This window comes from Gracilinanus agilis, chromosome 4, assembly GCF_016433145.1.
Source record: "Gracilinanus agilis isolate LMUSP501 chromosome 4, AgileGrace, whole genome shotgun sequence".
Taxonomy (NCBI): Eukaryota; Metazoa; Chordata; class Mammalia; order Didelphimorphia; family Didelphidae; genus Gracilinanus; species Gracilinanus agilis.
The window spans coordinates 170,739,987-170,752,882 of NC_058133.1; the positions used below are offsets into that span (position 1 = coordinate 170,739,987).

General features: G+C 40.1%; 2 protein-coding genes across 2 annotated transcripts; both read right to left on the reverse strand.

The window, feature by feature from the left end:
- Positions 1–207: 207 nt before the first annotated feature.
- Positions 208–492, reverse strand: LOC123247218 (cornifin alpha-like). The gene has a single exon (XM_044676027.1). The coding sequence runs from the start codon at positions 490–492 to the stop codon at positions 208–210; it is 285 nt and encodes a 94-aa protein (XP_044531962.1).
- An 11,226-nt stretch (positions 493–11,718) lies between these two features.
- On the reverse strand, positions 11,719–12,204 carry LOC123247681 (cornifin alpha-like). The gene is made up of 2 exons (XM_044676651.1): positions 11,932–12,204; positions 11,719–11,811 (listed from the first exon to the last, which is right to left on the reverse strand). The coding sequence occupies exons 1-2, from the start codon at positions 12,202–12,204 to the stop codon at positions 11,719–11,721; spliced, it is 366 nt and encodes a 121-aa protein (XP_044532586.1).
- Between the last annotated feature and the right edge of the window lie 692 nt (positions 12,205–12,896).

Below are 12,896 nucleotides of genomic sequence, written 5' to 3' on the forward strand. Positions count from 1 at the left end.
TTTCTGTAGAACATATTTTTAGGATACAGATGAAGGGCAGGGCCCTTGTTAATTGATTGGAAAATATGAATTACAGGCTGCAAATCATCAGAGGAGAACTTTCCCAGGAAACACAGAAAGCTTAAGCAATTAAAACTGGAAAGCTGATTATAAGGGAGGTTCTGCATGCAGAGATTGGTCCCAGAGAGGGCGTAGTCCTGAGTCATTTTACTTCTGCTTGGTCTTGGGGACCTGTGGGCACTTCTCTTGAGATAGAGATGGAGTGGTTATACAAGATTCTGGCACCTTGGGATGGCATGGTTCTGGCACTTTGGGATGGCATGGCTCTGGCATCTTGGGATGGCAAGGCTCTGGCAGCTTGGGATGGCAGGGCTCTGGCACCTTAGGATGGCAAGGCTCTGGCATCTTGGGATGGCAGGGCTCCTTGGTTTTGGGAGCACATGGCTCCTGGGGAGGGAAAGTACAGGGCTGCTTCTGCTGCTGGGAAGCCATGGCTTAGTGTTGTGAATAGACCTGGAGAGGAAATGATAACAATTAAGTTAATAGACGAGCAAAGAGCAAGTCCTTTGCTAGAAGAGTAAGCTTTGAAGGGCATTTCTAGATCTTTCTTGCCCATTTCCCTTTCAGAATATACTTTGAATCTAGCTAACTTCAAAGACAGACTAATAGTCATCAGTTTACCCCTTTTTAATCCAATTGCAGGAACTAACAATGAGCAGAATCTGCTCTTGAAACTCCCAGCACCATTTTCAATCTTTGTCACTGCCTCTCTTTCCACATCTTACTTGGTCAATGTTCAGTCATTTCTGTCCTGTTCAACTCTTTGTGATTCCTTTTGGAGTTTTCTTGGGAAAGATTCTGAAGTGGTTTGCTATTTCCTTTTCCAGCTCATTTTACAGATGAGGAAAATGAGGCAAACAGGGTTAAGTGATTTGCCCACAGTCACTCAGCTAGTAAGTGTCTGAAGTCAGATTTGAACCCAGAAAAATTAGTCTTCCTGATTCCAGGTCCAGGATTCTATCTACTATGCCACCTAGCTGCCCCTTTGCTAGAGACACATAGCTAAAAAGTGTCTGAGGCTGGATTTAAACTCATATTTTCCTAACTCCAGGTCGGACACACTGTCCAAAATACCCCCTGGCTGTCTCTAACTTCTCATCTATATAATAAAACATTTTAACTCTAGTCCTCAGAATCACCTAATCTCAGAGCTGAAAGAGAATTCATAGACCATCTAGTCCAACTGTTATCTAAACAAACATTTCATTCTATAGCAAAATCCAGCCTTTGCTTGAAAACTTCCACTGTCTCCTGTGGCATTCTAATCAAATTTGGGATAACTGGGCTTGGAATCTCTGTAAATGTTTTCATAGTGAATCACTCTGATGCCACCTAGCTACCTCTTAGCACAATGTGTGTGAGCTAGATGAGAGAGAGGGAGCAGCAGCATTAGGATGCTGGGCCCAGGAATAGAACCAGGAGCATCAGGTCTAATTCTAGAACAAGAAGGTGATCTCCCTCCAACCGCAGGAAAGTTTATTGGTCAAGACTCATTAACTCAAATCTAAATCTGACTTTTTGCAGCTTCTATCCTTTCTTCTTGACACTGAGCTCTGGGTCCAAGTAGCACAAATCTAATCCCTCTTCAATGTGACACTGCTTTAAATGCTTGAAGAGAGCTAGCATGTCCCCCATCTATATTTTCTTCAGAATACATACATATGTGATATGTACGTAGATTTTGTTGTTCACTTGTTTCAATTGTGTTCAACTGACCCCATTTGGGGTTTTCTTGGCCAAGATACTAGAGTGGTTTGCCATTTTTCTTCTCCAGCTTATTTATAGATGAGAACACTGAGGCAATCAGGGTTAAATGACTTGCCCAGGGTCACATAGCTGGTAAGTGTCTGAAGTCAGATTTGAACTCAGGAAGATGAAAATTCCTGCTCCAGGCCTGATACTCTATCCATTGCCTCACTTAGCTAACTCTAATCACACACACACACACACACACACACACACACACACACACACACATTTAATTCAGTTATATGTATAGTATTTCATTGAAACATAAATCAAAGGAGAACAGACCTTAAGAATTCCATATTGTTGTAATATTGTGTGTGCATACACACACATCTACACACTTACATATAAACACAACATTACATCAAAATGGAATTCTTACAGTCTATTGAATACATCAATACGGAATTCTTATGATCTATTCCCCTTTGATCTATGTTTCAATGAAATATCATTAAGTAGATAATGGAATGTTATTGCTGGAGGAAACATTATGCTTTCTACATTTATTCCAACAGAGTGAAATGACCAATAAAGCTTAAATCTTTCATGTCAGAAATAGGAAACCTGGGTTCTAGTCCTATTCTGTTTTTCTGGGAACTAGCTGTTTTGACTGTAGTCAAGTCATTTTTCTCTGGAGGTTAGATTCTTCATCTACAATGCAAGGTTCTGAAATCATGAGATTCCAATGTTTGTTATTGCTAGAATAAATAGTAAAAAAGACTTACCTGGTGCTAGAGAAAGGAACCTTGTCATAGTACTCAGGTCTGATGCTTAGTTGTGGATACGTTGGGAATCTTTTATATAGTGTCTTTTCCCAGCCTCAAGGAAATGGGATGGTTTGGGGCTTTACCGTTTTCATTCTTTCCCTGCCCAACTGTGAATCACATCAATTTTCCTCATTTACCTGTTTGTTTAGTCTTTTTGATGGAAACTACCATATGACAGCTATTTGGCAACAGATGTCTGGCAATGATGTCATCCCATTCTCCCCCTACCCCTTCCATAGCTACTGGAGAATGATGGGAGCAGAGGCAATCTCCTAAGGTTCTTCCATATTAATAACAAGACAGCTTTAAAGTTGGTGAAGCCCTTTACTTGTGTTACTTCATTTTATCCTCATCAAACCCTGTGAAATAGGTTCTATTAAAAAATCACTGTTTTATAGATGAGTCTGAGAGAGTTTAAGGGAATTGCGTAGAGCTATATAGCTTTTAAGTGTCTGCAACAAGACTGAGCTCAGCCCTTCCTGACTCCAAGGCTGGTGTTCTGCACTAGAAATGCAGTCATTGTCTATATTGTATCCCATTCTCCAAGAGGCCAGTGCTTCTGACCCAAGCTTTTGGGGTCAAATTCCTTCCTGGGTTCTCTCTGTGTACAAATAGACCATTTCCCAAGTTACTTAGTGTATGAGCAGGAGAATCAGGGAGTGAAATAAAGCAAAGAGGAATGTGGTTAGTGGAGATGGATAAAGGAGATATTGAATGAGGATATCAGACACTTCTTCACTATCCTAGCTATACATCTTCATTCCTTATTACTCACTTCCCCAATAATTTGCTCAAGACAGCAAACTGGCTTCCTATCTCCTGATCATGTCTCATCTTTTCCAGACTCTGATATTTGCCTAGTCTCCAAATGACGGCATTGGATTCTGATGTCATTGCTCTGGGTATTTCTCCAAAAATACACATTATATGGCTTCCATAAATTATCCTATATAAATTTTGTCTCTTTTCTGGAAGTCTTTCTTAAGGATTTCCCAAAACAAAGTCATTATCGGGCTAAAAAAAAAACTTTGCCATTGGATATATAGTTTATTTCCATAATATTCAATTCAAAACAATTCAAATAAAATCAATAAGAATTTATTAAGGAATACTTTGTATGTGAGGCATTGTCCCAGTTGTGGAGACACAAAAACAAAAATGAAACAGCTTTTACCCTAAAGAAGCTTATATCGTAAGCCTAGCTATTGAAGTCTGGCTAGTTCATAATTTCAGGAATCTTCAAGAGGCCTTTCTTGTCTTAGAATTTTCTCCCATCATGGATATCCATTAATTGAGGAATGGCTGAACAAGTTATGGTATATGGTTGTGACAAAACACTATTGCACTATAAGAAATTATTAACAGGAGGTGACCCTGGGCAAGTCACTTACTGCCCATTACCTAGCCCTCACCACTCTTCTGCCCTGGAACCAATATATGGTGTTGATTCTAAGACAAGGTAAAGGTTTTAAATTTTTTAATTTCCATAAGAATAGGTAAGTATGTACAGGATCCTTTTGCCAAGGAAAGAACTAGAAAGGTCATCCAAGAGGAGGCAGGACCTCAGCTGAGCTTTGAAGAAGGACTGAGATTCTAAAGGCAGAGGTGAGTGGAGAGTGCATTTCAGGCATGAATAACAAAAGTTCAGACACAGAAGTTGGAATGCCAAATATGGGGAGCATCTTATAGACCAGTTTGTCAGGAAAGTAGAGAATGTAAAGGGTTCTAATATGAAACATATCCAGAAAAGTAAGTTGAAACCCAAATGCAGAAAATTTTAAATGAAAGGTTGAAGAATGTATTTGTTTGGCAAGAACTCTACAAAATGATGCAAAGTGAAATATGAAGTATGAATAACTAGGAGATCATTGTGCAAAGTAACAGCAATGTTGTAATGAAGTTTAGCTGTAAAAAACTTCCCTGTATTGATGATGAAAAAATGGTATCCACCTCCCAAGAGAGAAATGATGAATTCTGAGGGCAAATAGAGGTATAAGTTATAAATTTCTCATGTTCTTTCTTACTCTTTTGGAAATACGTTTTGCATGATTTCACCTACATTAATTGATATATATAGCTTGTCTTCTCAGTGGGGGTAGGGCGAGTAGGAGGGAGGAAGAGAATATAAGACTTAAACAATTTAAAAGAAAAGAATTAAAGTTGCCTAAGTTCAAATGTAAATAATTAACTGAAATTTTTTTAAAGAATATATTTTTTATGTTAGGAACATTAGAGAGCCAGTGAAGGTTTCTGAGTCTAGGGGTAAAATGGTCAGACTTGTGTTTTAGGAATATCACTTTGGCAGTTGGGTGGACAACAGGTAAGAGAGGAAAGATGCTGAAAGTAAGCTGGGAGACCAATTAGAAAGTAATTGCAATGATCCAGATAATGTAGTTTGTCCAGAGGAGTAGTCATGTAAATGGAGAAGTGGGAATCAAATACAAGAAATCTTGTGAAGGGTAGCATTAATGAATCTTTGAAATAGATTGAATATAGAGCAAAGATGGGAGAGAAAAGTGAGAGACAAAGAAAAGAGAAACAGATAGAGAATAATTGAAGATGAATGAGGTTGTGGAACCAAGTAAAAAAGAAGATAGTGGTGCACTCAAAAGAAATAGGGAAGCCTGGAGGAAGAGTGGATGGGGAGATGGGGAAGAAGCAGACAAAATAAGTTCTATTTTGGACATGCTAAGTTTGAGATATTGCTGGGATATTGCCTTGAAAAGTCTAGAATGAAGCTGGAAATGGAGACCTGAAATTCACAAAACTATTAATTGCTGGATATATAATAGCTGGATATGTGTGTCTAGATATAGAAATTTTGGAGTCATCTTTGTAGAGATAATAATTAAATTCAGAGAGACTGATGGGATCACCAAATGACAGAATGACTTACTAGATGGCAGATGGACAACAACCTAGCAAAAAAAAGTGTGAGGAAAAGTGGTCAGAAGGTAGAAAAATGGAGAAAGAACAATTTCATGTAAACCAAAGGAATAGTGTATCTATGAGGAGGGAATGGTCAGTATGGCCAAAAAACTACTAAAAGACCAAGTAGAGTGAAACCCGAGAAAGAGTCCTTTAATAGGTAAGATATCTTTGATAATTTGGAGAGGACAATTTCAATAGAATTGGAACTGGTTCAAAGCCACACTGCAAATGTTTGAGAAGTGGGTGGATGTTGTAGATATGGATTAAATGATGGTAGAGGTTTCTTAACAAAAGTGTAACTGAGAAAAGAGAGAAGAAACATAGAGCAATAGCTTTAGGAGATGGCAGGGTCAGGTGCAGGTTTTAAAGAAGGGGTGTGTCCTGGCCATGTGTATGGGTAGGATAGAAGGAGGCAGAGATAAGGAGAAATAGAAAATGAGAATAAAAAGTATAATGTGTAAACCTTTTAAAGGCAGAAACCATTTCAATTTTTCTTTTTAATCTTTTTTTTAAAACCCTTGTACTTCGGTGTATTGTCTCATAGGTGGAAGATTGGTAAGGGTGGGCAATGGGGGTCAAGTGACTTGCCCAGGGTCACACAGCTGGGAAGTGGCTGAGACTGGGTTTGAACCTAGGACCTCCTGTCTCTAGGCCTGACTCTCACTCCACTGAGCTACCCAGCTGCCCTTCTTTTTATCTTTTAAAAAATATTTTATCTTTTCACAAATTGTGTCCTAGTATAATATCTTACACATAGAAGGTACTTAATGAATTTAGCAAGGAATAACTGGTGTTGAGGTAAGTTGGCAAGAAATCTAACCATAGAGTCAAGACTGTGTCTAGAGACAGTGAAGGGATAAAGAATTTAGAGATCAGGGAGGGGGTAGAGGAACTGTTTGTTGGTCATAGTGAGAATGAACAATAAATAGACAGGAGGAGCAAGGCAGAGGGAGAGATGGAAGGATATTTTACAGATTAGGATACTAAGGCCTAGAGAGGAGAATGACTTACCCAGGGATAAATCAGCTAGTGTCTGAAGCTATTCAAACACAAATCTTCTTGACTCCAGGTCCATTGCACCTGTGGCATAATGTCTGTTGGATATGATTAAGGAAGGACTATGGGGGCTAGCACCCACCATGAGTTCATGCTAGCCCCCAGGGGCACAGTCATCTTCTGCCATCATTTGAGTCTCAGAACCTTAAGAAACACAAACAGAATTCCCTGTATCCTACATTTTCCACCCCAGCTCCATTACTTTTGAAGTCCCCGACTATAGAAGCTGACACAACTGTACCCTCCATATGTGCCTTGGACCATCACAAGACCCTAATTTACTTGTTGTTCCCATATCCTATAACAGGTAAGATCCTAGTCCTTTTATCTCTGTGATTCAGAACTGCCATTCATAGAGGCAGACAATCCCTTCTCCTTGCTACTTTTCTCTAGACTCTTCTCCCTAACCACTTCAGCTCTATACCTCCAAAGTCAATATTTCCTTCTGCTTTCTGGTTGGATTATGTCTTCTGTGTCCTCTTCTCTATCATTAAGAAACTCCCCTTCAATAGAACTCTCTCTGCACTTTACACACTTTCCATGTGCTAATATTCACAGGAACCCAGTTCCCTCACAAGAGAAGGAAAAGGAACAAATATTTATTAAGTGCTTAATGTTTGCCAGACACAGTGTGTGCTAAGTGCTTTACAAATATTATTTCATTTCATCCTCACAAGAACCCTGAGAGGTAGTTGCTATTATGATCTCCACTTTACAATTGAGAAAATGGAAGTATCAGAGGTTAAGTGACTTACAAAGGATCATAGAGCTAGTAAGTGTCTGAGGTTGTATTTGAACACAGGTCTTCCTGACTTCTGGTCCAATGCTCTGTCCACCTAGCTGTATCAGAAGACATTGCATCCTAGGCATACCCTCTCCAACATTTGAACATGCCTTCTTTCATGCTTTCTGTCACACTGGGCCAGTCAGGAGAAGCCCCTTACTACTTTCACAATACTCTTTACTGCTATCACTCATCAACCTCTCTTTATTTGAGGTTACTTCTTCCATCTCTCTGGCAAGATGCAGATCCTTCTTACTGTTGGCTTCCAGTTCATTTTCCTTCCTTTGTCAATAATGTCAGTATATCATCTTCCTCTCCAGCTCCAACCTTTTTCTCCATACTTGAAGATTAATATGCACATGAGTTTCTTCTTAACCATACTAATCTCTCAATTCACCACTTGAAATTCCATTAACTATTTTTAATCCACCTCAGCTAACTAAACAGATGATTATACCATTGTTCTCCCCATCATCCCTGATACCTATTTTCCTTCTTCACAGAATTCTTCTGGGAATTAGATGAGATAAAGACATAAAGCACCTTAGGAACATTACAGTTTATTTAAATGTTAGCTTTTATTATTTTTAAAATGGGATAAACACAAAGGCTCCCAATTTCAGAGACTAGAGAAGCCTAGATACTACCTGACCTTGGTGTCCTGGGGCACAGGATCTTTCATAGGGATAAGTTCTTTAGAATATCTAGGTAGTATAGTAGATAGAAACCTAGACCTTGAGTATGGAAAACCTGAGTTCAAATACTACCTCAGGCACTTACTACATGGAAGAGTCATTTACACATCTCAACAGTTTCCTCATCTATAAAATCATAATAATAGTTAGCATTTATATAATACTTTTCCATTTGCACAGCATTTTATAAGTATTATCTCATTTGATTCTCACAATAACATGGAGAGGTAAATGCTATTATTATCCTGACTTTATAGCCGAGGAAACTAAGGTTTAGTGACTTACCACAGGTCTACAAAGCCATTGTTCTGACTTCATTGTTGCATGTCTGTGAAATCTGAACTATATACCAGTGCCATGCCAGGAAACTGAATCACTTCCATTTGAATTTTCTTAGGAACACTTCTGGGCTAAGATGGTCACAGAGTAGAAGCAAAGGTCTTCTTCTCCTCACCATTGACTAATATAAAGCACCTCAAATGGACAAAAATCAAAATCAAATGAGAGAAGGGCTGTACCACAGGCTGCAGCTTTGAAAGTAGGAAGGGTTTGGACATTTCCACACTATAAGGGGTTAAAATTTCTCCTACCAAAAGATGGGCTGATCACCTCTCCCCCACTCCACCTATGGTGCCAGTCAGAGGGAGTGCAGGGCAATCTCTAGGTTCTCAGTAGGCTGGCTGAGGACAACACAGACTTACTTCTGAGCGCAATGAGGCTTAGGACCCCAGGAGAATGAGGAATGCAAAGCTAGGGTGCAGAGATAGGGGCAGAAATGGGGGATGCCCACAGCAGTTCCAGTGGAGACTAGAAAATAGCCTCAGCCAAAAATCACTCTGTAGCTTGGTATACCAAGAGCCATCCCTCCTCACTCAGACTTCTGGCTTGGAAGGGAAGAAAAAACTAACACAGCAATGGCCACCAACACCCAAGAATTACAATCTACACCTACCAAAAAAACATAATAAGAAGAAAAAGACTCTGACCCTGGATAACACTGATTGGAAACTAACTTGTATTGTCCTCATTCCTTTGACCACTTCAAAGGAGTAGCTATAGGGACTAAACATATTAAGAGCATGCATTTCCTAAACCTATTAGACTTGGAGTGGTCCTGTTTAGAGTTTGAGGTTTAAGAGAGGTTATGGGTATGCAGCTCCTCCACATCTGTTTTAACATATATTCTTCATTGCTTCTACTATTCCTAGCCAAAGAGAAAATGCTCAGTACTTGTCTGTTCTGTGGGAATTCAACTCTATTATGTCAAGATCATGTGACTGGGGCTCTGTGAAAAATATCCACTTCGGAGATGAGCACTACGTAGGGGTCCAGAATTTATTATGGAGGCAGATGTGGCTCTGTGGTTAAGAGTAATGGATCTGGAGTCAGGAAGACTTGGGTTCAAATTTGACCTCAGAGCTTGGACAAGGAGGAACCGACAACCCAAAAAAAGATTCACATATCCTCACATCTTAGATAATGTATTGATGCTCTGATGCAGAGAGAGGCAGGGTAGTGAGGGAAGTGAGAAGAGGAGGCAGAGAGAGAGAGAGAGAGAGAGAAACTGAAATATAGAAGGTTGTCCTCCTTGAGAACTAATTCTATCCAGTGGTATGCATAGACATAAATGTCAGAATGAGCATGGCATATCCCAGGGTCAGAACACCTTTTTCTGAATAGATCGGGTGAGTGGCTATGAATATCACTGTATGTCCCATCACCTACTATTAGTGCCCTGCTTAGAAATCATAAGAAAGCAACTTTCCCAAAGTCATTCAGCTAGCAAAAGGAATAATTTGGTTTTCAGATTTAATACACTCAACTATTTAACAGTCTTTCCCTAACACTACCTATGCTCTCTCCAAACCATGTGTAGGTACTCCTTAGCATATCTTCTCAGCTAAAATCCTACAAACCAGTTGCCCATCTTTCAAACATTCCTACCATCATTCTTTCATAAAATTAGCCATGTTTTTCATATGGAATACGTTCTTTCCACCCTTGCTTGAACTTTACCTTCTTTATTTGCATGTTTTCTTTCACTCTATGCCCAAGTTCTGGATTCACTTCACCAAGTTCTTTGACTTGAGTTTTTTACCATTTTGTTGAAAGCTGTGTTCTGTTTTGGAAATCAGGTATAGGATCCCACAGATACAGGGCTCTGCACACAGTGGACAATCAGGACAAAGTGTTAACCATGAGACAAAGTGATCCCATAAATATCAGAAGGAAGAAGTGGTTGAACAATGGGCATGTGATGTGATGAAAAGTACGTTTGGATTAAAAGTCAGAAAACCTAGGTTCTAGTCATGGCTATCAAACAACCATGTTCCACTGCAGAAAAGTTAGTTCCCTTCTCTAGACCTCAGTTTATTTATCTATCAAATGAGATTGGCAACCTAGAATCAGAGATGTGTTGGTAAATATTTAACAACCAGCTCTCCAAAAAGATGGGACACATTTTTAAGTTGAATCTGCATTATTGACATTTTATGCATTACTTTCTTAAATCTAAGTAATGAACAAAACAATGAATTAAGCTCTGGTTTGTATAGATGGCCAATTTCTGGGGTTCAAATGCTTACCCTGAAAATTTAATGATTAGCTCTCACAAGGTGTTTTGACTGGATCTAGTGCACCCTTGCCTAGAATTATTATGTAACTTTTTAATTGCATGGGTATAGACAGAGGAGAGAGGAGGGATGTGTAGATCTGATGTCTCCTCTTAGTGAATGAGAATTTATCTAGCAAAAGAAAAATAATAATAATACTTTACACATCTATAATTTCTTTATCACCAAAAAAGCCAATAAGTACATGAGAAATAAGTTCAGAAAGTTTAAATAACTTGCCTAAAATCACAAAGCTTATAAGTAGAAAAATCAGGACTCAAAGTTTATGGACTAAAAAGAATGGTCCTTCTACTATATCAGCAGAACAAGTGCTAGGCTTAGTTCTTAAGGGTAGCAATATCATGGGAATTCTAAGAATGAGTTGGACCCAGAAATAAAGTTATGTATTGAGCAGCATTGATGAGAGAGTGGCATTACATAATCACCCAATTTCAGTTTGCTCAATACCTGTTGAATATCCAGCATGGTGCCAGCTTAGACTAAAACTTGTGCCAGGATCAGGCACCCTGTCCCCTATACCCTCCTCCACCCGGCCCCTCCCTGATCAGAGCTCCTGAGTCAGAAGATTTATTTTCTAAACTTCTTAATCCACACCTTTTTCCCCACCTGAGAAGGAAATAAAAGAGGGTAGGCTCTGGTTAGAGTCACTCAGAGTGCAATCAATGACACAAATACACATGTGAAAATAAGACAGAAAGTAATTTTAATGGAACCAAAGAGAGGAAGATTCAATATCTTCTAAATTTATCCTGAATGGAGCTCTGACAACTGAGTAGCCCTATAGATACAGCTCAAGGACTGACAGTCTCAGCCTAATCGTAGTGCTTGGGAATCTCAGGATGGCAACAAGCTCAGTGCTGAATGTTTTCAGGACACAATTAAAGGAAGGAAATTTTGCTAATTAATTCCAGTATATGAATAATAGGCTCAAAACCACCAAGGCAGAATCATAGGCATTAAGACCTGAAAGCAGATAACAAGGGAGTTTCAGCATTCAGAAGTTTGTTCCATGGAGGATGAAGATGAGATCTTGAGTCATCTTACTTCTGTTTGGTCTTGGGGACCTGTGGGTACTTCTCTTGGGCAGGAGGTGGATAATACCCTGGGACCTTGGTAGTGCCTGGCTCTGGGACCTTAGGGTGGGTTGGCACTTGGACCCCAGGGTAGTATGGCTCTGGTGTCTTGGCGGGGTATTGCCCTGGAAGTGTAGGTTGGCATTGCTCTGGCAACTTGGTTGTGCCTGGCTCTGGAACCTTAGGGTGGGTTGGCACTTGGACCCCAGGGTAGTGTGGCTCTGGTGTCTTGGTGGGGTATTTCCCTGGAACTATAGGTTGGCATGGCTCTGGCAACTTGGTTGTGCCTGGCTCTGGAAACTTAGGATAACTTGTCTGTGGCAACTTGGTGCCTGGTTGTGGGCCCTTGGGGTTGCCTGGCTCCTGGGGAGGTGGTTGGTAGGGTTGTTTCACTTGATGCTGCTGAAGCTGAGGAGGTATGATACTGGGCTGCTTCTGCTGGTGGGAAGACATGGTTTGTGTGACGTGGTTCTCCTGGAGAAGAAAGGACAATTGGTCATTTTATCATCAAATGAGGGATAGCCAGAACCCCTGATAGAGAAATAGGATTTAATGGCCACTTCCAGGGTTCTTTCTCCTTTCCTTCTAATTCTTCTTGCCCATCTGTCTTTCATAATGAAATGGGCTCAGAATCTAAGCTAGAAAAAAGAATTATAATCATTGTTAACCCTGATTCTCTGAATTCTCTTCTCTCCTAGCCTTGCCCCTGTCTGAGAAGTTTGAAACTCTTGGTACCATTATAAGGTCTCTGTCTCTCTCTGTCTCTCTGTCTCTGTCTCTGTCTCTCTCTCTCTCTCTCTGTCTCTCTCTGTCTCTGTCTCTGTCTCTCTCTCTGTCTCTGTCTCTCTCTCTCTCTGTCTCTCTCTCTGTCTCTGTCTCTCTCTGTCTCTGTCTCTCTCTGTCTCTCTCTGTCTCTCTCTGTCTCTCTCTGTCTCTCTCTCTCTCTCTCTCTCTCTCTCTCTCTCTCTCTCTCTCTCTCTCTCTCACTGTGTCTGTCTCTCTACACGCACACACCCTGTTGCTGTTCTTGAGGTTTCTGTCTCTTACTTTGTTTCTTTCTTTCTCCACGTCCTGCTCAGTATTTTGGATCTAAAGCTGGAAAAGGCATTGGAAGTGATTGCACTCAGCACATTCATTTTACATAA

Coding starts and splice junctions, on each gene's coding strand:
- LOC123247218 (XM_044676027.1), bottom strand. CDS start 492: ATGGCTTCCCAGCAGCAGAAGCAGCCCTGTACTTTCCCTCCCCAGGAG.
- LOC123247681 (XM_044676651.1), bottom strand. CDS start 12,204: ATGTCTTCCCACCAGCAGAAGCAGCCCAGTATCATACCTCCTCAGCTT. Junction 11,812..11,931: donor AAGTGCCAACCCACCCTAAG/GTTCCAGAGCCA, acceptor ACCCACCCTAAG/GTCCCAGAGCCAGGCACTAC.